General features: G+C 45.8%; 1 protein-coding gene across 1 annotated transcript in view; it reads left to right on the plus strand.

The window, feature by feature from the left end:
- Positions 1-3,298: 3,298 nt before the first annotated feature.
- Positions 3,299-27,862, plus strand: part of eIF3d1 (eukaryotic translation initiation factor 3 subunit d1) — a 201,447-nt gene continuing 176,883 nt past the window's right edge. The window contains exons 1-3 of the mRNA XM_037417982.2: positions 3,299-3,550; positions 3,643-3,688; positions 22,204-22,340. Of these exons, the coding sequence (XP_037273879.1) occupies positions 3,395-3,550; positions 3,643-3,688; positions 22,204-22,340 (339 nt within the window). The 5' untranslated portion in view covers positions 3,299-3,394. The remainder of the gene's footprint in view (positions 3,551-3,642; positions 3,689-22,203; positions 22,341-27,862) is intronic.

Genomic DNA, 27,862 nt, shown 5'->3' on the forward strand with positions numbered 1-27,862 from the left:
CCACAGAAATCACGCCAGCGTCGTTTACCTAAATTTTCTAGCCGTCTGCGCATTACACTGTGGATTTTCTGTGCATTTTTGTATGCTTCTAAACTTCCGCTGCGTCGATATGCCCTTTCTGAACGTCGTCTGATGGCTCTTAGATGTTCATACTCTCCATCGACTGCAGCATAGTCTTTTGGAATCGGGACTTTCTTTGTACATTTATTCGCATTATCTTGCAGAAATTCAGTAAACCTTTCAACTGTCATGAGTTCACTATTTTGGTTTGTTATGTGGTGCCGAAAAGCTTTCCAGTTCGTCAATTTGCTGTAGCGTCTGGTGTCGTCTTTTCGCAAGTAGGGGTGACTTATTAGAATGGGAAAATGGTCACTTCCACGTGTTTCTACATCCGTCGTCCATACCACACCATTCACTAGATCTTGGGAACACAAGGTTACATCGATGCAACTAGAGTAATTATGCCCTCGGAGAAAAGTTGGGGAGCCGTCGTTTAAAATTGTCAAATTGCATTTGTCTGCGGCACACTCGACAATGTTCCCACGTGCATCACATCGATCACTACCCCAGATTATGTTGTGCGCATTAAAGTCTCCACATATAAACGTATATGAATTAGAAATGTTGAAGATATTTGTTAGCTCTTCCACCGAAATGCGGCTTGAAGGTTGTAGGTAAAAATTGATCACTGTAAAGCACTGCTCACCAAATGATACTTTGCAAGCGACGAATTCCGGGAAGTCCGAATCACTTGAGTTAACTTGATGAGAAGGTAGGTCCTTTCTGACGCACAAATGTACTCTGCTAGGACCACTTCGACGAGATGACTTATATATCACGTAGTTGGAGAGGCGGAAATCATCATTCATTCCTGCCTCTTGGATGCAAAGTATTGGAAAGTTATACTGCAGAAGGAGTTTACGGAAGTCAGCACACTTCCTTCGAAGACCATTGGCATTCCACTGGTATATGGAGACATCTTTGTAGCGCTTATTCATATGCTACTTGTCGCAGGTTTGACCCGGACTGTTGACACAGTAGTGCTTCCAGAGGCAGCAGGGCTTTTACTTCTGGCAGGTTGTTTGCTTCCGGTAAAGCAGACAGGATTGCCTTAAGTGCTGCGAAAAGCATTGGCAGAATCAATTGCATGACTGATGCAGAGGCACGGTCTCCATTGAATGGTTGATTTTCTGAGGCCTGTTGAGAATGACGTGGCGTTTTGGGGCGAACACTGGCACTGTCGGTTTTGCTACTTTCCGGCAGAGGTCCCGTGGGCGTTCGTAGCTTTGACGCGTAGGTTGGGTTACTTGAAGGTACTTCTCGTGAGTGGTCTCTCGAGTGTGCTCTTGGCGTCTCTCTTGGCGGTTCTCTTGGCGTGCTTGTCGGTTGTTGTTGCGGTGGCCGCTGAGGTGGATCACGTACAGGATGAACAATCTCAAGGTTTGGAGATGGTTCATTGGGGCGCGGTTTTCTTCCATGGATGAGCTCATGCTGACGCATTTTTGTAGCAGCTTTACTTTGCGGGCAGCCTGAATATGAGGCAGCGTGATTACCTGCACAGTTTGCACACTTAGGCTGAAGAACAGACTTGCACTCCTTATGATGGTGTTCTTCTGAGCAGATCTTACACCGGCGTGTGTTACGGCAACTTTTCGCCATGTGTCCGAATCGCTGGCAGTTATAGCACCGAAGTGCTGGACCAAGATATTCTTCCACTGGGTGAGTGGTGAATCCTAAGTAGATTCTTCCTGGAATCGGGCGGTCATCTCGAAAAGTCAGGATCACTGAGTGAAGTGGACGCGTCGTTACTCCTCCATCTTCCTGGCGGTAGTATTTTATTTGCCGTCGCGCCGATATAACCCCTGCATCTCTCAAGTACTCTAGGAGTGTTTCGTCTGAATACTGCAGAGGAACATGTTTTACTTTCCCAACGTTCCGAGTGTAAGACTCTGGGATGAAAGGCTTAACTTCCAGGCCACCTACATTTGAAAGCATCAGAAGTCGCTTAGCTGAACTTAAGGAAGCAACGCTGACACTAAAGCTTCCATCTCTGGTCGTTCTGAATGACTGCACTTTTTCTTTAGCAGCGGAAACTACTTCAGCTGACACTCGATTGGGGTTCACTTTCCAGAAGCTAGCACCTTCAGCTGTTGGACGAAAGACGACTGGGATATCCTCTGCTCGTTTCTTTTTATAAGTAACCAACGTAAATGATTCATCTTCGCCCATGTCTTCTTCATCACTTAGGTGATAAGTTGACGTTTTATCGTCGAGAGGATTCTCTTCTAAGCGAGGCTTCTTGCTCTCAGCTTCATCGTCTTCCAATGCTGCTGTGCTCGCTTGAGCCATTTCGCGGTTGTGAATTTGCAAACGTGCCGGCTTTATGATGCTTCGACGCACCTGTAAGCCCCCAGGCTTTTCATTGTGTCCTGCAGTATCACTCATGTGGTTTAACGCACTTGGACGAGCATAAGGCTCGTGGCGATGGCTACCAACCACCGTAGTGGTCGCGTACTAGCCAAATCTTTGATAACGGAACCTCGTACCTGTAGGGCGCCGAGCCCTCGAAGTCTTCACCCGGCGTCTTGTCGGCACACCGCGAAGAAGGTGCCTTTCCCGTCAATGTGAGGTGACCCTCACAAGCCTTCGCTGTAGAGTTCCTCTGTTAAATTTTTATCTCAACAAATCAGGATTTTTCATTAACTAACCTATGTGTAGTTTGCAATGAACCGGAAACAATAGATCACTTTCTTCTCACATGCCGCCGCTTCGCCTCACTGCGCCGAATAATTCTTGAAAGACCGATTGGTATGCTCGGATTGCCAGTCAATACATCCACCCTATTATCGTTTGGAGCCAGTCAGTTGGGTGTGGGCCGCAGTGCTATTCTGTCAGCGCTAAATAAATTCATTCAGGCAACCGGAAGGATACGCTGCTAGTGGTACTGCCAGATATATCCAATTATTTCTCCCCTTCCTCATTCTTGTTAATTTGTTTTATATATTATGGTTTATCGCGTTCATCTGCAATTTTTTCACGTTTTTCATAGGAACATTATTATTGTTTCTATCTAATTTCTCTTTATTTTTTTAGCAGGCGTTGTATAAAATGATCTATTAAGACACGGAGGAAGGAACCTTTTCCTTCCTCCGTGTATTAAGAGGTACAGTGTGGCCAATCCCCCATGTGGGTATGAGCCAAGATCTCCTAGGAGACAAGACAAGACTAAGCAATACGGCTAGACGGCGCTAGCCGCCGCCCAATCTAAAGGGTACAGCCTCATCCATCCATCCATTTCACTGCTTCCTTTTAGTAGGTGTAAAACTGGAAGGTGTTCTGTGGTAAAACTCTACTGTAACTCTGATTTCCCCGTGCTGTCGCTGCCTTGACGCGTATGGTGGCCGACTGCAATCGAAACTCCACTATGACGGCTCGCTTCGTGCTGCCGCCGATACAAGACAACCCGACAGGATGGGGTCCGTGCGCCATACCGCAGCAATACCAAGATATGCCGTACCAACCGTTCGCCAAGAGCGACCGCCTTGGCAAGGTATGCTTAGCCGCAAGTAGGCTTAGCTGTGTCTACAGCCGGCGCCGTTTTATGTTCCTCGTGGCTGACGGACCTGCTGAACGTTTGCGCAGGTGGCAGATTGGACGGGGACCACGTATCAGGACAGGAGAGCTGCGAGTGAGTTCCTTATTTCTTTGTCGCTGCTGATCACTCTTACGTACTTGCAGGAATGTTTGCGGGTCATTGTACCGTCTCCGCTTCGTGCCATCAACGGGCTAATCTGCTGTAAACATATGTTATTCTTGATTACTACAGGCGTGTGAAAATGGTATCGCTGCTCGACTGTTGCTGCGCTAGGAAGCTTGTTCAATTTAGCCCCGAACGTGTTGTACGCAAATGTTACGTACGGCAGGATGTCGTCCCACGTTCTGTGCTGCACATCCACGTACATAGAGATCATGTCGGCTAGCGTTTTTGTTTAGCTTTTCTGTTAAACAATTACTTTGAGGGTGATCTTTCGATGGGTTGTATAACTCAACCTGAAGATATCATCCAAGAGCTTCGCTGTGAATGATGTCCCTCGATTAGTGATGACATATGACGGGGCGCCATGTCGTGGCACAATTTGATGCATAAAGAGCAAACCTCATAAGCGCGAAAATGCACGCGACAGCGACGAGCGATGCTATGAGCGACGAAACAGGGCGTTCGCGCGACGTATCGCGTGCTCGTTTTCGCGCGATCGCTCGGTTCTCCAGATTTGGAAACCGTCGCTCATCGCCTGGAAGTGCTGGGCTCAAGCAGCCAATAGCGAAAAACCGGAAAAGACAAAGACTATGTAGGTGCACGTGACCCTGCCCGAGTCACGTATGCGCAACAAAAAATAACGCAATGTTTACGCATGTGCATATAAAAAAGTGCTGCAAGGCATTCATAAACACTTTCCGTTCCATTATATAACAATATATTTTATTTTTAAATTGCATACCGCTCACTACGCGGTTTTCTTGGTGCGAGTAGACGGCCTCATTCCAGCAACAGTGGAGTTCGCTGGCCGAAGCCGTCGCGTGAATGAGGTTTGCCTGCGCTAGCGACTGATCGCGCGAAGACGATCTACGTCGCATCACTCGTCGCTGTCGCGTGCATTTTCGCGCTTATGAGGTTTGGCCCTAAAAAAACTGGCAACTTCAGCTGCGGTCCCTCGTGGCAATGCCTTCGTCTCAGCGTAACGCGTCAAGTAATCGGTTGCGACGATGATCCATTTGTTGCCAAAAGAAGACAAAAAAAGCGGGCCTAGGAGGTCCATTCCCACTTGATCAAACGGTGTAGAGGGTGGATCGATCGGTTGTAGACGGCCTGCAGGCTTTAAGGGTGGTGTCTTGCGACGCTGGAATTCACGGCATTCCTTCATGTAGCGTTTGACACAAGCAGTTATTTTAGGACAGTAGTAGTGTTGTCGCACTCGATCTATAGTTCTCGAGTAGCCCAGATGGCCGGATGTGGGCTCGTCATGTCAAGCTAATAAGACGTAATCGCGGAGGGCTTCAGGTACGACGAGAAGATGCGATCTGTCACCAGCACCGGTGTTCTTTTTGTATAAGACGCCATTTCGTAGGCAAAATGACGGCAACGTTCGCGACATCGGACGAGGAATGGGTGCAGTGCCACCTTCTAAGTGATCTATAATCATTCTTAGATTGGCGTCATTTCGTTGATGAGACATCAGATCCGGCCCGCTCAGAGTTGCCACGAAGGTGCCGTCCTCTTCTGCGCTTGTACTGGCGGATTGAAGAAATGCTCGTGGTAGCGTGTCGGCATCTTCGTGCTTTTTGCCTGACTTGTACACGATGGTGACATCAAATTCCTGTAGCCGCAGACTCCATCGTGCTAATCGTCCTGAAGGGTCTCGTAAATTGGTCAACCAGCACAAAGCATGATGATCAGTCACCACTTTAAATGGTCTTCCGTAGAGATATGGCCTAAACTTTGTAATTGCCCAAATGACCGCGAGACATACTTTTTCTCATGTAGAATAGTGAGATTCTGCGCGGGACAGTGTGCGACTTGCGTAGGCTATTACCCGTTCAATGCCGTCTTCTCGTTATACCAAAATAGCTCCAAGACCAATATTGCTGGCATCGGTGCGTACTTCTGTGTCAGCATCTTCATCGAAGTGGCCTAGCATGGGAGGGGAAGAGAGCCGGTGCTGTAGTTCCGCAAAGGCAGTCTGCTGTTCGTCAGCCCAGACAAATGGTGTGTCATTACGCGTGAGGCGTAATAGTGGCTTTGCAATGTTGGAGAAATTTTCAATAAAGCGCCGGTAATATGCGCACAGATCCAGAAATCGTCGAAGACTTTTCTTGTCAGTTGGAGTTGGAAAAGCGGCGGTGGCAGCAATTTTGTCAGGATCAGGCCGAACACCAACGGCGCTCACGACGTGACCAATGAACTTCAATTCTTCATAGCCGTAATGACATTTCTTAGGCTTGAGTGAGAGATTGGCCGATCTAATGGCTTCGAGCACATTCCGAAGGCGATGAAGATGCTCGACAAACGTTTCTGAAAACACAACGACGTCATCGAGGTAGACGAGACTGCTTTTCTACTTGAGGTCTGCCAGGACGGTGTCCATAATTCGCTGGAATGTGGCTGGAGTGGAACAGAGGCCGAGAGGGAGCACTTTGGATTCATAAAGTCCAGTCGGCGTTATGAAAGCGGTCTTTTCCCGGTCACGTTCAACGACCTCTATTTGCCAATAACCGCTCTTCAAGTCGATGGACGAAAAATACTTCGGGCGTCGCAGCTTGTCCAGAGAATCATCGACTCTGGGCAACGGGTACACACACGTCTTTCTTTGTGACATTGTTCAACTTTCTGTAGTCGACACAAAAGCGAAGCGTGCCATCTTTCTTTTTCACAAGAACGACTGGTGATGACCAAGGGCTGCTTGAAGGCTGTATCACGCCATCCTGAAGCATTTCCTTATTCTGCGTTTGAATCGCGTTCCGTTCGGTTGGCGAAACACGATAAGGCTGCTGCCGTATGGGATGCGCGTCGTCGTAGGTGATAATACAATGTTTCGTAATCGGTGTTTGACGTATCTTCGAGTGCGAAGCATGTGTGGAATTCCAGCAACAGCTCGTTCGAACGCTGCTTGTTCGCTGCAGAAAGCGATGGATTGATGTCGACGCTGCGGAAAGGCGCTTCAGCAGGGCCGATAGTCTCGGAAGCAAAACACTCGGTGACATTGGCGACTGGGTCGGCATAGGCAATGACAGTTCCAGGAAAAAGGTGCCGGTGCTCGTAGCTGAAGTTTGTGACAGAAACGTCGCAGTGATCATCACGAAAGTCAACAAGGCTTCTCGCTACGCAAACACCCTGAGACAGCAGAAGCGAGTGATTGCTTTCCATGACTGCTTCATCGTGCATCACTCCGTTCCACGCCACCTGAATCGCAACAGTTGCACGGGGTAATGACGCGAAGATACACTCGGGAGTGGCGGTGGTCGGCGTAAGCTGTTGTGGCGTTTGTGGTCGCGAAAGTGACTAGACGTCGTCAAATGTCAATTATAGCACCATGCTCCCTGGGAAAATCCATGCCAATGGTCAGGTCCCGAGAGCATTGTTGGAGAACGCTAAAACTAGCAACAAACGTACAACCACGAACTTGCAATCTTGCCGTGCTCATACCGAGTGGCGTGACGATATGCCTGCAACTGTACGAATTGGCATGCGGTTCTAAGGAGTCGTTACTTTCTTTACAAGGGCGACCAGTTTTTCGCTAATTATGGAATAGTCCGCACCAGTGTCCACTGAAGCGCTGACATCGCGACCATCTAGCAGAACAGGAATATCTAAGGAAACTCTTCCGCAATCCGCCGGTGCTGTCGTTGTCGATGTATCGTCGGTATCTTCAGTCCGCGTCGATAGGGGGCCTTGAGCATGACCAGTCTGAGTGGCCTTGCCCCTGAAGGTTCCCGAGGCTAGTTTTCCCGATGCGGGTTAGGTGACCGGCCCTGCGCCACACCCGCATAGGTGCGATGATTCGGCGAGAACCGCCGCGGTGATGGCGAGCGTGAGTGGTGCCGAGATGTCAATCCGCGCTGCTGAGCATCGCAGTCAGCGATTTTCGGTGGCCGCTGGCCGAACCTAGGAGGTGAGGAGTTGGCCGAAAAACCACGAAGTCCCAGCTCTCGATAAGTGCACTGTCAATAGATGTGCCCAGGTTCACCACAGTGATAGCAAAGGGGGCCCGCCACACGTCTGATTTTCGCGGAATCGGTCGGCAGTCACTGAGGTATGGGCCCGCTTGGACTGCCTGAAGCATGGCTGGGGCTGTGGTGTAAGGCGGAGTGAAATGTGGTGCAGCTTGGCGCAGAATTTGGTCTGCCGGAAGCATGGCAGGGGCCCCGGTGGGAAGCGGAGCCAAAGGTGGTGCTGGCTGGAGCAGAGTTTGCGCATACGACATGCGAGGGAAGTCATTTAGGGGCCGCGGCTCTGTCTGACAGGACTGTTCTCGTAGTGCCTGCTGAACTTCATCTCGGGTGATGCCGGACAAAGAACTGACAGTGGGCGTCGAGGGTACAGATAACTTCTGCAGTTCTTCGCGAATTACAGAGCGTATGAGCTCTCGGAAGAAGTCGACGTGGCCCCCAAGACCACCCATGTAGTTCGTAGCAGAGGCGAAGTTCACTTGTCGCTCGTACGTCTGGGTCCGTTGCCGAAGCGTGCTTTCAATCAGGACGGCTTCAGCAAGAAACTCTGACGTAGTCTTGGGGGGGCTGCGTACAAGACCACCGAATAACTGCTCCTTCACTCCACGCATCAGGTATCGCACCTTCTTCTCTTCCGGCATGTGAGGGTCGGCTCGTCGAAAAAGATGCGTCATGTCCTCAACATACATTGCTACGCCTTCATTTGGCATTTGCATACGGCACTGGAGTTCACGTTCAGCTCGCTCTTGGCGATCGGGACTTGCATACGTTTCGAGAAGCCAGCGTTTGAAGTCCACCCATGACGTGAACACACCTGCCCGGTTTTCGTACCAAACATGTGCCCCGTCATTCAAACTAAAGTAGACATGTTGGAACTTGTCTGTGTCATTCCACATGTTATGAGCGGCGACGAAGTCATAATGGACTAGCCAATCCTCAACATTCTCATGGACAGCACCATGAAAGGGATTCGGTGTTCGTGGTTTGAACAGCGCATAGTGCATTGGCGTTGCGCCTTCCACACCGGCTGTGTTGGAGCCACTTGGGACGGCGCTGCCTGGGATAGTTGGGGCCGTCATCCTCTCTGAGAGAAGGCCCAACTCGGGGTCCAGTACACGGATTCTTCGGCTAGCACGGTGAACAGGTGTAAACACCGGTATGGGGCTGGGAGGGGTTCGGTTCATAGGGTACCCAGCACCTCCCCCAGTTGTCACGCGCTAGGAGCTCGAAACGTACAAGGAGACGTGACTGGCAAAATTTGAGACACAAAGAAGGACGCCTCCGCTGGCACGGGTGGCTCGTCTTCTTCGTTCACTGGCACAGAACTGGCTCACTGTTCGCTGGCACAGAACACCAGGGGGCAATATATAGTGCTTGCAAATGGCACCGGTTGCCAATGAGAGGGATTTCATGTCGAATTCACTTTGCACACGCATAGAAGACATAGATGTTATTATTCGGTCAACTGCAAGTCTTTCACGCTTTTATCGTACTTGCACTTCACAGCTGATGCTCTATTCTTAATTTTCCACATTTGTAACCACTGTTGCAACATTTTCAGAAGATGTAAATGAGCGCTCTATTACTCGCTGATAGCTACGCCTTTTCTCTGTACTTTTGGTGAGCTCCACATTTGACCAAATCCAGACATGTGTTTATGTAAAGGGCATGGAAAGACTGAAGCACCCGGACAGACTCCTTCATCACACTGTTTGCGGAATATTGAACCTGTACCATTCTACCAAATCTTCAGTCTTATTTCGTTTTGTTCTTCTATAAGATTCCTGAATGTTTCACATGGACATTGCTCGGTGAAGGCATGCCGCGAGTGTAATCTTGACAGGTGTTTATGTGCTCTACAAGATAAAGTTTATCTTTGTTTCACAGAGCAGCAATCACCCAGGGAGCTCAAAGTAAGCGCTTGTTTAACTCTTACGACTGACTATCTAGCATAGTTTTCTGCAATATTCAGACTATAACAACCTCTCATTACAATACTGCTATCCCCTTCACATGATTCAATAGAACACTAACATTATCCTAAATAAAAAAAAAACATGAAATAGCCAATGTTATCATTTTTATACAGCCTTTCTAGTTGAAAGAGAGTGGTCAGTTACTCAGCAAAGCATTTAATCAGGCCGCGAAATGTCCCATTACCACAGCCTTATAAAAATCCCTAGATTCAACAAAAAAGATGCCGGATCCCTAAATGAGGTAGAAAATCTCTAGATCTAGGGATAAACCTCTAAGGTTGGCATCACTGGTACTAACATAGTAAACGTTAAAAGCGGACACACTCATTGAACCATGCGGCCCTCATGACTGCTAGCGCTCCTAGCGGTCAACAATAGACGGTCACTAAGTTCCTTTTCCGACCTTGCCATCACGCCACAGTGATTTCAGTTTCGGTATCGGCATTCTTCTGCGAAGGTCGGGTGTTTCTTCTATTATTATTCGTGAGTACTTCCGTTTTTTTTTACTTGTAGGCCCGTGTGCTCAGATTTGGGTGCTTGTTAAAGAACTCCAGGTGGCCGAAATTTCCGGAGCCCTTCACTGCGGCGTCTCTCATAATCATATAGTGGTCTTGGGACGTTAAACCCCTCATGTCAATCAATCAAATCAGTTTTTTTATGGTCAGATTGGCTGTGGGCAGGGTTATTGCAAATATGTTCATCTGTTGGCAGCTCTTGTGGGGGAAAAAAATGCACGCCCATTTTAAAAATGAATCGTGTTTATTCAGACAGCAGTTCCTAAATACCATTACAATCACCTTAACAGGTGCTTTTAGCCTATGCATTACCTCCCTACTGGCAATTTAAGAAATCATTGCAAAATGTTTAATATTTATACAAACAGCAGTGTATTGCATTTCTTCGGAAATAACACTGCTATGTAGAAAAAAGCACCATCGCATTGAGCAAGCCGTATAAAAGGTAGACAATATTCACAAGCATATTCATTGTCAACACCAACATTGCAACACATCAGTAAACATTAAAAATAATGTAAACATTTATTATTTGTTTTCCTTATTTATTTCCGATTGGGCCGTTAAAGGGACAGAATGAAAATCGAATCATTGATTCCATGAAATAACAAGGCACATCTTATGCAAAAAAATCTGAAAAACCACAATGTCATTATGTATAAATACTGAACAAAATCTGACATAACTATCATGTCAAACATAAGGAAGTACTGCATAGGTGGAAAAAAAATATGAAAAATTTACATCACATTATTTTGCTCTACCACCTACATTATCCATACATCATTCACTGCAGAACATTAAACATCACAATACTTAATTCTATATGTCACATGAAATTTGTGGGATTCGGTACATTCAATAAAATAAAGAAAAAAAGGTAGCATTCACCAAAAATTACTTAGAAAATATTTTGTAGTTTCAAATTCAAGTTTTTTAAAGTTTCACAATTCTGTACAGTCTTCTATGATACAAGGAAAATAAGACTATGCGTATGTGTTTACACGAGATTTGGGGATTTGAAAGCTGCTGTGGTAGTCACTTGTAGGTTCTTGACAGGTCCCGGAACGAGGTACTGCGCTACCTCAAAGAGAAAACAAAAACAAGAATTTTAGTCTGGCTATACGGCGGTGTTCTAAAAGGGTGGGTAAGTTTAGTTGTTGCAGCATCTCTGTCACAGAATCAGCTCGAGAGTATTTTGAAAGAATAAATCTAGCCGCTTTTCTTTGTACTCCCTCAACTTGATTGATCGATATGTTGGTTTAACGTCCCAAAACCACCATATGATTGTGAGAGACACCATAGTGGAGGGCTCCGGAAATTTTGGCCACCTAGAGGTTCTTAAACGTGCACTCAAATCTGAGCGCATGGGCCTACAACATTTCCGCCTCCATCGAAAATGCAGCCGGGATTCGATCCCATGACCTGCGGGTCAGCAACTCGCTCAACTTGATTGAATAGTCTTTTCTGATATGATACTTGCATATTCCAATGTAGGTCGTACTATTGTTAAACCGGGTGTTAATTTTACTGGTCTTGATGCAACAATCAGCGTGAATAATCAGACAAGCTGTTAAGAAAGCAACATGAAAACCGAAACTTCATGGGTATTGTTCCTAAAACAATCGAGCCCTCAGTGCCCACGACAGCAAGGTTATAGCAATGTTTGATGATGTAGACTTCCTCGTCCACACAGTGAACTTCTACTTCTTGGCCATAGGTGCGCTGTAGCTCCTTGACTCCTTGTTTCCGGAGGCTGGCGTGAAATTCAAGGTGGATATTTCGCGGTAGATCTTACATGCATATTCGGAAGAAGTTGACGTCATTTCATCTCATTACGGTGGAGCGTAGTGGAGCTGTTTCCTAATGCCACGGCCATTTTCAGTTGTGGTGAGTCTGCGGTTCTGTGATGATAAATGTGCCTCAGTTAATTGGCATATGTATGCTTCATTCATGCGGCTCGAACTCGGAACCATATGGCTTAGAAAGATTACCTTCAGTATTCTGCTGGGTGTTGATATCATCATTTTGAAGAATTTTTACAACAGTAGGACACATGGCCGACCGTGGATAGCTAAACAATTAACACGGTACCACAGGAAGCTATCACCCGTCAGTGGAAGCCAAAAAGAGAGTGCCTGTTGTGCGCTCAGCGGATGCAGAAGGAGAATAGAGGGGAGAGGGCATTACCACTCACTCACGACACGTTCAGTTAGTATTCCGCAGGAAAAGAAGAGGAGAGTATCACTCAACCCATGAGCTCTGCCCTTCTCTACTGCTCCCTCTTCACTTGCACGCAGAGGAGGAAATAAAAGGAGTGGGTCACGATGTCACCCTATTAGCTATTGCGAATCACAGCACGAATTCGCACGCACCTGCGGCCAATGACAACATAAACAGTGACCGTTGGGAGCTCATCTGAGCCGGCGAACCCAGCACCCAGCTTGAGGCGTGAGATGTTAGTCACCGCAGAGCGCGACCGGCGCGGTATTGTCTTTTGTATCTCAAGTAGTCGCAAGGCGGCGAAAAGAAAACTGCTAACATGGTGGCTACTTCATGTCGTGTGTCGCCAGCTATGGCGCTTCCGCAAGAGATCCGTGCGGCATGCACTGTTGCGCTCCTGCCCTCGTCTGCTTTTAGTGTGCAAGGTCTATTTGCAACTGCATTCGGGCTATCGTACAGCTGCTGCAGCGTCGTTCTTGTTGAAAGTTCTGTTCCTGCCTTCGTCGTTTGGCCGCTCATGGAGTGGCGATGCCGCCTGCAGTGATTACACTAAAGACATTCATGGGCCTACTTGGAATTTATATTGGCTCTATGAATAAAGGAAGAGCGGCGCAGTAGTCAGGATATTAGGTGCCTTGTGTGATATGGATGTGTGTGCTGTGCCGTTGATATTCAAGCACGGAGGCCAATTTGTGAGTACTCTAACTTGATTGCAACCACAGGGGCTGATTCAGATAAGCGATTTAGGGCAAACACTTAATTTTGCGAAATTCTACTGACTTTTCGATCACGGTGCATGTTTTCTTTACTCTGATTTTGTGGGTGCTATGGCAAAAAATATTCCGGGCAGATCGTATTTCACCGCTCCCGTGCTACAAGCGTATTCCTCTCATTTTTAAGGAAGGGGTCGGAGTGAGGTGTTCTTGCCTGTGCTTTGAAAAAGTGACGAAGAAAAGGTCCAGTTATTTTAGCAATCAAAGTTTTCGAAGTTTACTAATGCCCTGTTTTTCCAGCAGTATGTAATGCATGAGTATGTAGTTGGGCGTGTTGGTAATTCATAACTAATAATATTATAACACATAAAAACTGAGACACGGACAGAGGAAGGGCAAAAGGGGAGCGCTCCCCTTTTGTTCCTTCTCTTGTCCTGTGTCTCAGTTTTTATGCGCTACGATATTATTAGTTATTTAATGCATGTCTAAGGCAAATTAGACTTGGTGCTGTAGCATTCTAATACCAGCTGTCCTTATGAGGGTGGGGGTGGGGTCGCCCTGGTGTAAAGGAAAAGTTGTGCCTCGCTCGTCATCGTTACGTGCGTCTACGCAAGAATGAGAAAGAAGCGATTGAAGGGTGTCGTTGGCATTTTCATTTACGTTGAAAAAAAAAGAGAGGTATCGGCGGTGTATCCCGGTTTGTTAGCTCTACTCTTCTTAGTACAGTATCTTAAAAGTGCTCGATGATTCTATTCGTGACTTTACCAGTTAGCAATCAATTAGCTCTAACTGTACTCCTGTTGTGAAATAATAATTTTTAATGAGTTCCAATTCCGAATTTGGGAGTCATGATAAGAATAAATGAACGTACACTTTACCAACTTCACTAACGGTTACGTTACTATTTGGACATTGAAAGTTATCTAGATTCCTGATGGATTACACAATCTAGAATGGAAGCGTGCTAGCCAAGGGTGACTGAGTTAGCTGTAAGTGGAACGCGGATCATTTTTTGACTTCACACGCACGCCTGGGTAAGTATGCATTGCAAGTGAGCACAAAATGCTCACGAAGAAAGGTAGAGCGACGTTGATTAATTGAAGGAGACCTTTTCTCCTGTATGAAAAAAGCGTTGGCTAATTTACGTTATCATGTTAGGGCTGGTCACTGTTAGGGCTAGTCATGGAAAATCTGTTTGATTTATTGCAGCTTGATTATTTCTAGTTAGTATATAGAAGGTGGTTTTGACCAGTTTTTATACGAAACAGTAGTTGTGGGTACACTTTATGTGTTATTGCACAATACAACCGGATTGTTTAAAAGGTGTCAATATTTTTTATTGCTTGACATGTAGCAGTTGTCATACCCGCTGGAACGCTTACTCGAGCACACAGCTAAATGCTTGAAAAAGCGCTTTTCATCACGTGTTTGTGGCCTAAAGACCAACTGTAGGAAATTACTGAAATGTAAATTATTTCGATTTGGTTACTTTTTCTTGTTGAATGTGTAAAGTGTGTGTACCGCTGTAGCCGGTGTGAGAAACAGCACCACGTTGATGCAGGGGCAACAAGAGGTCTAGGCATGGTCAGGCCTAGCAGCAATGTATGCGGATTCGCCGTAGCCAAGGCAACCTCCTTTTTTAATTTCCGAAAAACTATTCTGCCCATGAAACATTTCAAAATATTACTTTTATAGTGTAACTTATTTATTAGCAACGTCGTGATTAATCGGTTCACGTTCAGTTTTTTGTGTGCGCCACCTAACAGACGGCAGGAACCCTACGACCTTGGGCCACGACAGGCAGCCATTGACCACTCTTTATGTTTACTATGTTACTCTATGTTGCAACTTCCAGGTACCATGGCGCCGTTGTGCGGTGGCGGCCGGAAGCTCTGTTGAGATGATTGAAGTTTTGGATCTGCTGCAAACAGTAGTTGTGAAGTTTTGGATCTGCTGCAAACATTAGTTGTTGCTGCTTGTTTTCCCGCGTTCGTGGCCGTTTTGCAACGTTGATTTGATTGATTGATTTGTGGGGTTTAACGTCCCAAAACCACCATATGATTATGAGAGACGCCGTAGTGGAGGGCTCCGGAAATTTTGACCACCTGGGGTTCTTTAACGTGCACCCAAATCTGAGCACACGGGCCTCGACATTTCCGCCTCCATCGGAAATGCAGCCGCCGCAGCCGGGAATCGAACCCGCGACCTGCGGGTCAGCAGCCGAGTACCTTAGCCACTAGACCACCGCGGCGGGGCCGTTTTGCAACGTTGTGAACGGCCTAGATATTACCAGAACCCTTGGAGTTTCTCAAGTTAAAGGGAAAATATAAAGAAAAAGAAAAATCCAACTGCTTTCAGTTGATAAAAACCGACTGATGGTGAGCCTCGATGCTCACAGCCTATAGGAGGGTTGCAGGTGACGTCATCCGCTTGAGGCGCTAGCGGTGTTCGCATCTACCGCCATGTCAGTAGTCTGGGCGCACCTAATTTGAAGCGGCGAGCGGCAGTAAGAGGCTGTGTGTGTGCCGCTACGTACGGTACCAATGTGGTGAAATGCAACTGGGTGCTTATGCCTGTCACTTCCGGGGTCTGGCGAAGCTTCGCTACGAACATAAGGTTCACATTTGAAGCGAATATCGACCCGTTCGACTTAGCAGCAATGAAGCTGTGTATGATGGGAAGTATGATTTCCACATCGAGCTCACAAACATTAGGGACTACCTTGTTGGTGGCACAAACTACCAACACCTTGTTGTCGGCACAAGCTTCGCAACAAGGGACAAGCATAACGCCTATAAATCGATGGACGCCCACAACTATGTAACAAGCGAATGGGTCCAATAGCAACGAGTTAAGAGACCTCGGAGACGACTGCCGCGTCGTGGGAAACGGGACTGGTTCCCTTTGCTCAGTGCTCGGACGAATAATTTTTGTCACCGCGGTGGTGTGGCTTCAGGAATTCTCTGTGTGGAAGGGCTTCACCGTTTGCCAGCGCATGTGGGGTGATACAATTGGCATAGTTTGTTCGTGGTTGAGCCCAAGCCGCTTGCGCTCAAAAATGCTCTTTGCTGCAGGGTCCAACGACGCACGTTGGGCAGTTGCGCACCCAGAGATTACCTACGGTTTCGATTGATTAGATCCTAGCTGATCGACGTTGATGAGCTTAGCTGACCATTCTTTTAAACAATCAGCGATGCAGTGCACTCTCGTCAAAACATAGGTGAATGAGAACGCACTGTGGCATGCCCGCACTGCATCGCTGACTGTTTACTAACACACCGAAACCAGTAACACGCTGCACCTACCTGAATGATGCCGCTGATAAGCAGCGATCGCAGCTGTAGTGCGTGCGCTCGTCTCCTGCTGCATAAAAAAGGCATCATAGCACGTCGCGAAAACCTAACTTTTTCACCACAAAAGCAAACCTCTATGATGCATAGTTTCTGAACACTTACCGGAAATGAAAGGTTTAATGCACACGCGGTATAGTGTGTGGCTGAGCCATCCAAACCTTTTCGATTGGTTTACAATCACTTTTGAAATGGAAAAAAAGCTGACATCAGATGCATTCTCATGACCAGGCTTCTTACTCTAGTGGTTGTAGCAACAAAATACGGCACAGTTCACCACTATGACCACAGGAATCTTGCACAGACTCGCACCCGTGAGTGTACGTTGTGCGACTGCTTGCCGGCGGCGGCCGGGAGAGAGATCGCGAAAATGGATACGCTGCCTCTTTGACGCTGGTGCAATCTCGTGGGCCACGCCCCTGTGCAACCCTCCTATATGCACCGTGAGGAAAAGTAAGTCTTCCGTTCAAATTAGCGCCCCAAAAAGCCATGAGTGGTTAAGAGGGTTAAAATTAACAGGGAAATAACCAAAGCCCGTGAATGTATGCAGCACCTATTTTGTGTACGAGTACAGCAACTTCCATGTTTGCAGTTATCGCGCTTAAATCGTCTGCTCGAAACGGTCGCTGCGCTAGTAGTACCAGAACTAAATTAGGAATGCGTTCCGCCTCTATAATAGAGTGAAAGGACCGGTTTCAGAACGTTCATTGCATCATTTCACACATGAGACGTCTGCGAAGTGCCTCCATGACCTTCAGATCTGCAGCAATTTGTGTTCGGCCTTACTTGCTGATGGCGTTTTTTTTTTTTTTTGTCATTTCTGCCCCATACCATGCTATCTTTTGTACTTTTCAAGTACTGAAACATAGAACATTAATGGGAACGTCCCCTTTTAAATCTGAAAATTGTATATATCACCACTGGTTTCGTTCGTGCTGCTTGCCGAATTCATTCTTTTGATATTCTGGTATTTTAGTCAAGGAAGCACCCTAAAATCATGTTGCCGCCAATATGACATGGTGCTCGTGCTTTGGCATTGAAAAACAACAGCTTATTCTGCTTCGTGCTTTTAGGTGAGCTGGACAAGCTTTGCGCAGAATACAATGCAAGCAAGACTGTAAGATGAAGTGCGCCTGCGAAAATGTTTTTGACATTACTGAAAAATTTGTACTGAGACTCCCATTATAATAGTTTTCCAACATGATACCAGGCGTTGCACGCGAGTACGCACAATGCCTGGCGAAGAGCGTAAATGTGTGCTTTATTTACGAATTGGCGCATATTTATCTATTCAACGTGCTACCCAGCATTTATTTACCCAATATATTATGTTAGCACTGCCATACTTTCTCAAAAACAAAAATAGAAGGGCCACCTAGGGCGAAAAATTAGTCTTCGCCAAAAGTGTACTTTTCGGTAATGTCTCTTTCCGGGCGATCATCTTAAGGACAGCCATGTTGGATGTATGCTCACGCCACCTATAGGTCGTGAAAGTTGCGAAGAGTGGCTAGAATGGTTTTCCTAGTGTCGTGAACGGGCGCCTTTCAAAGCGGCAAAGAAACCGGATTCTATGCACTGCGACACGGCGCTGTTTGTCGCTGGCGCATTGGCGAGTGACGGGAAGGTTGACGACGGGATGCAGCTGGCCGCAGTAAAACTGCATCCCTGCCACAAAACTGCTTCACGAAGCACTTATTTTAACTGAAGATATTATCACTTATCTTCTCGGCAGGGATAGAAGGATATGAATATAAGAACAAGGAAAATCTGGGCTAGTTGGCGATAGTTCATTTTCGATGACTCACAGCGCAAGAGGGACGCAGACAAAGTATAGGACGACACGAGCTCCGACTTTCAGCTAATGATTTATTAAAAGAAAGGCATGGTTAGCCCGCTTCGACAGAGCTACTACGCAACTTCGAACGAAGTTTGTTCTCTTTGGTTGCTACAAACTTGTTCGAAAAAACCTCTCTGGCTGCTCCAAGCCTGCTTCAAACTGTGTTTCTGTGTGCTCCGCCACAAAATGCACTTTTGCCTGCTCCCAGGACTGCTCCCAAACCAGTCTGTCCTGTTCCACCCCTGTGGCAGGTATGCCACACATTGAAATGTCTGCGCTTTAAACGCTACCCTCAGCTTTCATTGCAGACGTCTGAGGAGGTTCGTCGCACTACATGTGTCAGAGCCCCGAGAAATAGCATGCATGTGCTCATCTTGAACAACAACAAAAAAAGTTTGCAGTTTTGTGCCGTTGCTGTCAAGGCAACGTGCACAGAATACACGAATAGTAGTTATTAGACATTGTTGTTAGTCATTGTCAAGGGAAGTTGCACAGAATACGCGAGTAGTAGCTATTCTTTTTTGCTGGATAGTATGGTTTAGAGGTGGGCAAATGAGGCGGGGATGCAAATCGATATTAGATACAGCAATCCAGATTGGATCAAATTCATTGCAATCCGCTTCCTAAATAGTAAAGTAAGTAAATACATACAAGTCAATCCAATCCAATTCGCATCCTAAGTGGCCTGCACTGTAGTAGGGTGAATGAAATTGGGAGGTGTGAAAACCGGCTGCTACAATCTGACCTCCATTGGCGATCCCGCAGCGGTGGCGCTGTAGTTGGAGATGCTACCAGTTTGCTCGGTGCACGGTTAGTACACTCTCTCATCGACAGGATTTTTTTTTCTTGGGGGGGGGGGGTAGCGAACAAGTGGCTCGTCGAACCTTTGCCTCCCCCCCAAACGTTTTTTCACCATGGCATAGAGAGCGAAAAATAACTATTTCAAAGAGGTTCCCCCCCTCCCCTCGAAAAAATTTCTGGCTATGTGCAAGGGGGGTACAGCCATGCTGCTCATTGTGGCTGGAGGATGGTGTGCACTATCAGGGGCGTGTTGCCTTGGGGGTGGGGGTGGAGGGGGGGTAGTGCTTTTTATAAGTCACGCCTCCCCCTCCGCTGAAGCCCGTACACTTGCGTTGGTTATTGCTAGATTTTCACTGCTGAAAAAGCTTCATCAATGTGATAAACAATTTTATTAATTGACAATGCACTTATGCCACACTGAAGAATAATGGAATTTGTGCGAACGTTTCGGCAGTTCACAAGTCAGACAGCCAGACATAAATAGAGCATCAATCAATGCGGGCTCATTAGTGCGTACTAAACAATCGGAAAAGTAGGGCTGCTCTTGTCACTTCTATGTTTCATGCGGGCACCAGTTTTCCAAAAAATTAGACATAACTCAACCGTCCATAATGTGACCATTCTTCAATTCAATTCTTTTATTCACAAGAAGATATATATATCACTTTTGTTCTTTGGAATGAGCCACTGTTTACATGTTTGGTGAAGGCAAAATTATCTTCATCTTGATAATATTTATCTACACAACTACGGACTAAAAGGCAAGCTTCTTCACACAGGATATTGTTTGACTTCCACAGTTTTATCATTATCACAAGATAAACTTTGATAAATTTATTGTCTTGTGCTATTAATTTTATCTTGATAGTGTGGATAGCCTTGTCCCTTTGTTCCTTACCTTTTAATAAATTTTAACTGACCTTACGCTTGAAGTCATGTCTTCATAGAGTTAGCGTGTTGTCAAACTTGTATAGAAATTGAGTTAGCAATTAGTTTCATGGCTTCAACACAATTTCATTAGCACCGTATTATGATAAAGTACACTACTGGATGTTCATTTTGTTCCTGGGTTAAATTCACACCAAAGAAAAATAATCACTTGATAGTTATGTAAACCGATTTGACCACAGATTTGGCTAATTGCTTAAATGTTCGACACAGCCAATTCCTGCAACACGCTACTCACAGAGCTACAACAAGCTGCCTACTATATTTGAATGCAGGTGTAATGTGCGGAAAAGATGTGTCAGCCCGCTTTACATTATCTGCGTGTGAAGTTCTATAATCACTAGGGTGGGTACAGAAGCCCTTAAATATTCATTTTTCTAGTTACCTAACTTTGCCACTTTTTTGCAATGCATTATATGGGTATGATGCATGCATTTTTTGTTATTTGTGCATACAATATATAAGGTGAGCATCACTAGATGCTGGATGAAAGTGTAATGAACTAAAACAAAGAAAATAGAACGTTCATATGAATGTACTTATCAAAGCAATTGTTCAGTTTTTCAAAAGCTCTACAAAGCATTTAGTGATTTCGCTGCTGGTGCTTGTCATAAATGCACATAAAAACTTTTGCAGCACTTGCTTAGGTTCACTTCATTTAAGTTTAGACAAAATGTTTTTTTTAGATGGACGAATTTTTTTTTAGATGGACGAATTTACCTGTATAACTTTATATGCGTGATGGTAATATGAGCCGGGGTACTCTCATGTACTTTTTATTTCTTTTTGGCCTCATAATAATAAAAAAATAGCTCTACTGGCCTTGGGGATGACAAGCTTGCAAACTGCTAATCTATCATGTCGGCGCATGGAAAAGTGACACCTTTGCCGTGCATGCTCCGTACTCTCAATCACAAAGCCTGACACTAAACGTGCTCCCAGAGTTTTCTTAAATTCGAAAATGGCATTCCTTTCAATGCACACTAACACAAAGTACTCGTAAAGCGTGGAACGCTGACGAAGGTGATAAGCTCCCTTTGCATTGGCACCTACACTACCGTCTCCGCCCCATGTTAGCTGGCAGCGCCTCCGACTATCACGGCATGTTTTGGCCTAGCGGAGAGATCATGTAAGGTGGTGCCTCTGGGCAAAGGAAACACGGTTTGCTTTTCACACCTCCCGATTCTAGCCACCCTAGCTGTAGCCATCATGGTAACTATTAAAGTGAACCGGAATATACTCCAGTGACGGAATTGGCAGGGCTTCCACGTCCTTCTTTTACACAGATGCCGCAAGATCATGCCACTTGTACGTTTTTTAATAGGCTTGACTGCTTTGTCAGACTATCATGGGCTCCTTCAAACTTTCAGTCAGCTGCGGTTCATTTTAGCTCATGTGTTTGCTTGCTGGTTCTTCCGAACATCAGTCAACTTGCTCACTGCTTGGCTCAGAGGTTTTATTTTGGCCAGATATACCTACTTACCAGAACATTCTGAGCGCGTGCAGTAAATATGTGCACCTATTTTGTATGAGCGTCAGATATTTTTTGCCACTTAAGAGTTTGTTTCCAGTGTACAGAGTGTTTCCAGCAGACTTGATGTTCCTGGAATTTGCTTTTAATCATAATGGGAAAACCTGGAAGGTCAGGGAATTGGGAAAAATTGAAATCGTAGACACCCTGATTTTGGCTTTCGTACACGAAGTTTCTTTTTCATTTTTAAGAAAAATGGATCTTAAGCATGCGGTGGACGTGAGGGCTTGCCCTACGGGGTACTACCCTCTGCTTTTAACAAGACTCGTTCCACTATATCACATTCAAATAGTGTTTTTTCCAAAGCAGCCCGAAGCAATGACGTGGCTCTGCGGTAGAACACCTGCTTGCCACGCAAACTGGGTTTGGTTCTCACTTGGAACTGCAAAATCTTAGTTTATTGTGTTGCATATTTTTTCAGTCAGGGACAAGATGATGATTTTTCACTCGCAGCCAATGACACAAATACAAACGCCAGAGTTTCTGGGAAACAAGCTCTTGAAGGATAGACAATGTTTTCATTAATGGTTCTGAGCAGTTAAGGTCTATAAAAATGTTTTTGCTGTTTTGTGTGCTCGTTGCAGACAAATACTCGTCGCAGTTTGGCTCTGGCACTCAGTATGCCTATTACCATGACGAAGACGAGAGCACCTTCCAGCTGGTTGACACGACGCGCATGCACAAGCCGATGCACCAGCGAGGACGCTTCCGCATGAACCAGGTAGACCTCGTTCAGGCACTCATATTGCCTGTCAGTAATGACAACATTGTTGACAGGCTTAAACCACTTCGCATCTAGAAATAACAGCGCGTGCCAGTTGCGCGCGCATATTACTTCACGATGCCTAGGGTCTCAGTTTCCATCATCACTTGGGTCTTTCACACGAGATGGTTTGACAATGTACTGCTAAACTTGGATGCAGTAGAACTTTGATTATACGTCCCCCGATATCATGATGGTCCGCATTTTACGATGAATCAGTTTGGTCCCGGCAAAATCCCCCTACAGATAATGTATCAAAAACCTTGGCTATACGACACAGTTTTACACCGACCCTGCATCTTACAGGGACTTTCAGATTCCGTCCGAAAGAATGAACGACCTTCACTCGAATCATATGTTCACCAAACATTCATGAGTGCAAAATATGTACTTGTATTCCCCTAGGTTGAAGATTAGAAAAGTAAAGAGTGAGATGGAATGTCTTCTTAAATGGAAAATTTATTCTCCTGGAAGTTTAAGCGTTTCTGCATAAGCCTCGATCCCTTGCTTTCTGCTGTACATACCTAATCAAGCTTTATTTACACAAAGTAGCTTCATCCAGCTGAAAAGCTGATGTTTTTACATTTTCAGTCCGCAGAAACTTTTCCTGGTTGACATGCAGCTTAACTCCTGCAATTGTCGCACTCGCAGTCACGGGCTTCACACGCCTAAGGGCGCAACACGACTGTTTTCATCATGCAAAATTTCTTTTACTTGGCGTCAATGTTTATAATAAGAGCGGGACACCACTAGTTCCACTAGTTGCACTTCATAAGGTAACAAATTACAACGCACACAGCTCAGTCCCGCTCGAAGGCATTCTACGCAAACTCGTCCGTCGCCATGATGTGATAGCGATGACACTGTGTCTGACCCTTCGGACGGGTGGCTGTTCTGGTTTTGTTTTCACGCGAAGTCAATTTTTCGACGCTATTTATTGGTAGAAAGATGTCTGTTAGAATAGATTTTTTAAAGGTTGAGAATAAAGATTCACTTGCACTTGCTTCAACTAAGTAATGCTGTCATTAGCTGCCTCTGGCAAGAATAATTTATTCCACCTTCCTAGCAGAGGCGCAAGGTTATGCCATGGGCTCATTCAGGCCTTTTGTACCCGTTTTTGGGGCAAGGCTAGTGTCACTGCCTGTATTCTTAGTTTTTCGATGATACAACGCCCACATTATCGACAGTTTTGCGTGGTACCCTGAAAGTCTTATAATCATGGTTCCACTGTATAATGAAATTGACAAATCCCCCCCCCCCCCCCCCGTTTAAATCTTCACTAACAACTTCTTGTTATATGCAGTTGTTATTGCGCGAAAACTGGAAAAAAGAAAGCAAATAAAATGAACAAGAAACTGAATGCGCAGCTCACCCAAAATACTTATTTAGCAGTAAAATGATTATGTTGCTCTATTCCAATGTCTTCTAAGCACCCACTTTCTATCGCCGCGGACTGAGAGGTCATTGGTTCAATTCCTGTGTCTTCCAATTTCACGTAACCCTTTGTTCTTGTTTCTTTCTTTGTATTGTGTTCGTGTACTTTATAACGACATATTTATGATGAAAATGCATCAGGGATGTCTCAGTGGACTCTAGCATAAAACACTTTTCTGATAAAAACTGTTTCAGGGTCCCTTTAATAAAAAAACATTCAAATAAATGCAGTGGAAATGAAAGATCTTGTACTCTTAACATGCAGCATTAGCTAGTACCTATTGTTGCGGGAGATCAAACGAGATAGTGAAACCAATTTTAACACTTGTATACAAAGTCCAGGGCTGCTCGAAAAAACACAGGTGAAGAAGAGTTCACAGGACAGGCACAAACCTCAACTGTGAAACGAAAGGCCAAAGCAGCGCAATATGAATGAAGATCAGCCTGACCCATTTCAGTAACACCAAACAACAAATATTTGACGATAGTGATGTGCAGTCTGACAATTATAAGCAAAACCGTGCCTATGTACTCTCCTTCATCCAAGTTTTTTTTTTTTGCGCAGCCCTGCAATATGTGTTTAGGAATGCACCAACTACCCCAAATGAGAGTTTTTTGAAGCAAGACAGGTGCACTACAAAGTTACTCCTTTACCGCTGCTCGAGTTCAAAGCTTGGATCCGAGGTGCTAACGCGCCAGGTTCTCAGCTTTCGGTGATTGTGAAAGGCCCCTTGAATTAGCTTCCTGCCTGGGCCTTGTCTCTGAGACAAATCATAATAGCGCTTTATTGTGCTTCTGTGGCTCCTTTCCTCGCCGCAGCTCTGATCTTGTGGCAGGCGTGTGACGTTAAAAGGAACTGATGACCGCTTTCAGTTGGGGTAGCTTTCTGTGCACGATTTCGTACGGCTGTCACACCAGTATACATCTGAAATAACTGCATGAAGGTGGACATCCCAGTCAGCTTCTTTTTTCTTGTCTACTTTGATATATGGAGCAAGTCTTGGCTAAATACACTTTGATTAGTTCGCTCAGTAAGGCCGTCTGCCTGGGGATAGAATGCAGATGCGTAATGGTGTTGTACACTTGCCTTTGAAAGGTACGCTCGGCTGCGAAGTGTTGTTGCACGGTCTGGTACCAGTTTCTTTGGCAAGCCATGCCTCTGTTCAGATCTGCACTTCAGGGAATTGACCAAACGAACGGATGCAAGGGAAGGCATGGCTGCCACTTCCCCACACTGAGATAGTGCACAGCTGAAATGATGCAGCGGTTTCCAGCAGTGGTGGTTGGGAGCGGCCCTATGAAGTCAATGCCCACCGACTGGTCAGGTATGTGAACAGGTGTTCATGTACCCGACCAGACGGTGGGCACCCCGGCTGCCGCTTGAACTGTTGACATGCTTTGAAACTGGCGGCGTAAGAGCTCATGCTTTGTATTTTTGGCAACCGGAAGTCTTCTTGTAACTTATGAGACATGGCTCATTGTAAGATGTGCTTTCCTTTGAAGTTACTATGAATGGCCCATAACATTTTGGTACGAAAACGTTTCGGAATGGCCAGGAGGTAGCGTTCTCTTGAGGTTTTGCTGCCGCTGACGAAGGCATAGTACATCATTGCATATTGCAAACAATGGATTTATTTCCGTACCTGTTACTGATGCAATGATTATTGCCATGCCCTCCTCCTCCTCTTGGGCAAAATAGATGCTTGCTTCCTTCATTGCACATGAGCGGGTTGCATGACAAGGCATTGGTGATGTTACAGGTCGATCCCAGATATATCGAACTCAAGGGGTGGTCTTGAAATAGTCCGATATATATATACTTTGAAATACAAAATATGCCTATTTAAGGCCTAAATGAAAGCATTGCAGGCCTGGGAAATCGTTACAAGTGCCAACATAACAATTCGTTCACAGTATAATGAAGAACAAGGTGTGAACTGCAAATAACCGCACTTTATTTCACATGAAAAGAATCTGTAAACTTGTCTTGTTTTTTTGCGTTGCGTGCCTCAAGTTCCAGTGATCCTCAATATCATTGAAGCTTTTCAAATAAGCGAATTCAGCTTCTTCAGCCTCAATAGCGTTGATTGACGCACAACGCTGATGTAAGATTAGTAGTGCGGCAGAAGCTTAGTTAGCCGCGGCAGTGAGGAGGGAATATTCATAACCGCACAGGTACACTTCCGCACCACTGGCGACGACAGCCACGATCTCAGCATCGATGCAGTCAGAAACAGCTACGTTGTCATCTGCATCGATAAGGCGCTCACTAACCGGGATGGTGCCTGGAAACGCTGATAAGTCACGGGATTCACCAAGGCATTGTATGCCAGTGGTCATGACGCTCCCAAAGTCATCACCTGGCCTGGAAGGAAAGTTTACGACAGTGATTTACTTGACGTCACTTCAATAACCAGTGATAATTTTTATCACTACGTGCGGGTCAACGTTCAGTTCAACTGAATGAAGATTTATCAGCGAGGCGCGAAAGTGCACAAAACAATGTTGAGTTTCCACAGTCTACTTGTAGGCGATATCAATGTCACTTGTGCCTTTGTAGCGGGCAGCCGCTAATTTCAGCTGCTTTGTTGCAAAAAGTTAGAAAGTGCGTAATCTCCGAGACGTGCGTTTGTAGATGGGAAAAAAAACACCAAAAACACCTCACGAGGTTGCACATCTTGAAGGCCGTGCTTTTCAGGCTCGTGTGGCATGTGCGCTAACAAACAAGGAAGGGATTGCAAACATTGCTACAAGATTGCCAATTTACTTCACATTCTTATTTTGGTGTCCTGGACAGTCGGTATTTTTTGAAAAACACTATGCCCGCGTTTTAAGACTTGCAGATCGTGCATCAAACATACTGGTGCACTCGCCAACGCCGCGCAATGTACCAGAGCAGTGTGATAGAATAATACTGTATTTTCGTAACCTCCGCCCACAAGTGGATCAGAACTTGTTAGAATGCAGTTGAATATTGATCAATATTTGCTAGTAAAAATGTAGTTTTTAGGCTTTGGTGCGGTGCAACGTTCGATATAGCGGATGTCCCGCTGTGTGGGAGTTCGATATGTAAACGCACCGATCCCATACTTTTTGCATAAAGAATTAAGGGGATTTCTCAACTGTTTGTATAGCCAATAGTTCAATATATCTGAGTTTGATATATTCGGGATCGACTGTAGGGGACGGATAAATGCCGCAGCACGATGACGCTTGTTAAAATGGTGGACCGAGCAAACTTATGCTCTTCTTTGAGGGTGACAGTACACCGAGCAAATTTATGGTTGAGGTGTTGCTTAGAAAACATTTAGGTCAAAGCAACATTATCAGTTACCACGGTGAACCTGCACCAGAACAGATAGATAATGGTGGTATTTACCACCCAATACTCTGTCGCACTTCTGTGGTGTTGTGAATGAAGGCAGTGGGTGAGATCTCCGGCAATTGAGAAGACAGGATGGTCGCATGATTTTCGTCTTACATTCCGCGACGTAGTGGCTCGCAGTTAGAGCTTGTCATATATGTAGTTTGTGACATTGTCAGTGGAACCTTGCCAGCGCGATGGCATCTGCGGGAACTGGTTGTCATATGTAGACGAGAGGGGGTGGAAGGCACTCGCTAGGGCTGCACTCCATGGGGTCCTATTTGTGGTTGTGGTTGTCGTAACGATGCCATGGTTTGGCCGAATTGCATAGTCTGCTTACAGCAATCAACACTTTGGCATCGTCAGCCCAAGAATGGTGACGAGCTGATTCATTGTCTTGCAGCCAGCGTCGGGTTGTCTTGAAAACCCCGAAATTCGGGAAGATTGTTAAGAGATATCAGTGGCAGTGCTAGATGTGCCCGGGCTTTTTTGCTCGACGCATTGATGTCTTCAAGAGATGCCATCAGGTTAGAAATAACCTGCTTCATCACGGTAGAGTTGCCACAGGTCGCTCTTGAAGTAGAATTAGGGACCGCTGGGTTAGATGCGGAGGTCGCTTGGGCTGTGGTATGTGAGATAAAGTCCAAGGGAGCATGAACAGCGTTCCTTGGGAAGTAGGCAG

Source organism: Rhipicephalus microplus, unplaced genomic scaffold, assembly GCF_043290135.1.
Source record: "Rhipicephalus microplus isolate Deutch F79 unplaced genomic scaffold, USDA_Rmic scaffold_16, whole genome shotgun sequence".
NCBI classification, from domain to species: Eukaryota; Metazoa; Arthropoda; class Arachnida; order Ixodida; family Ixodidae; genus Rhipicephalus; species Rhipicephalus microplus.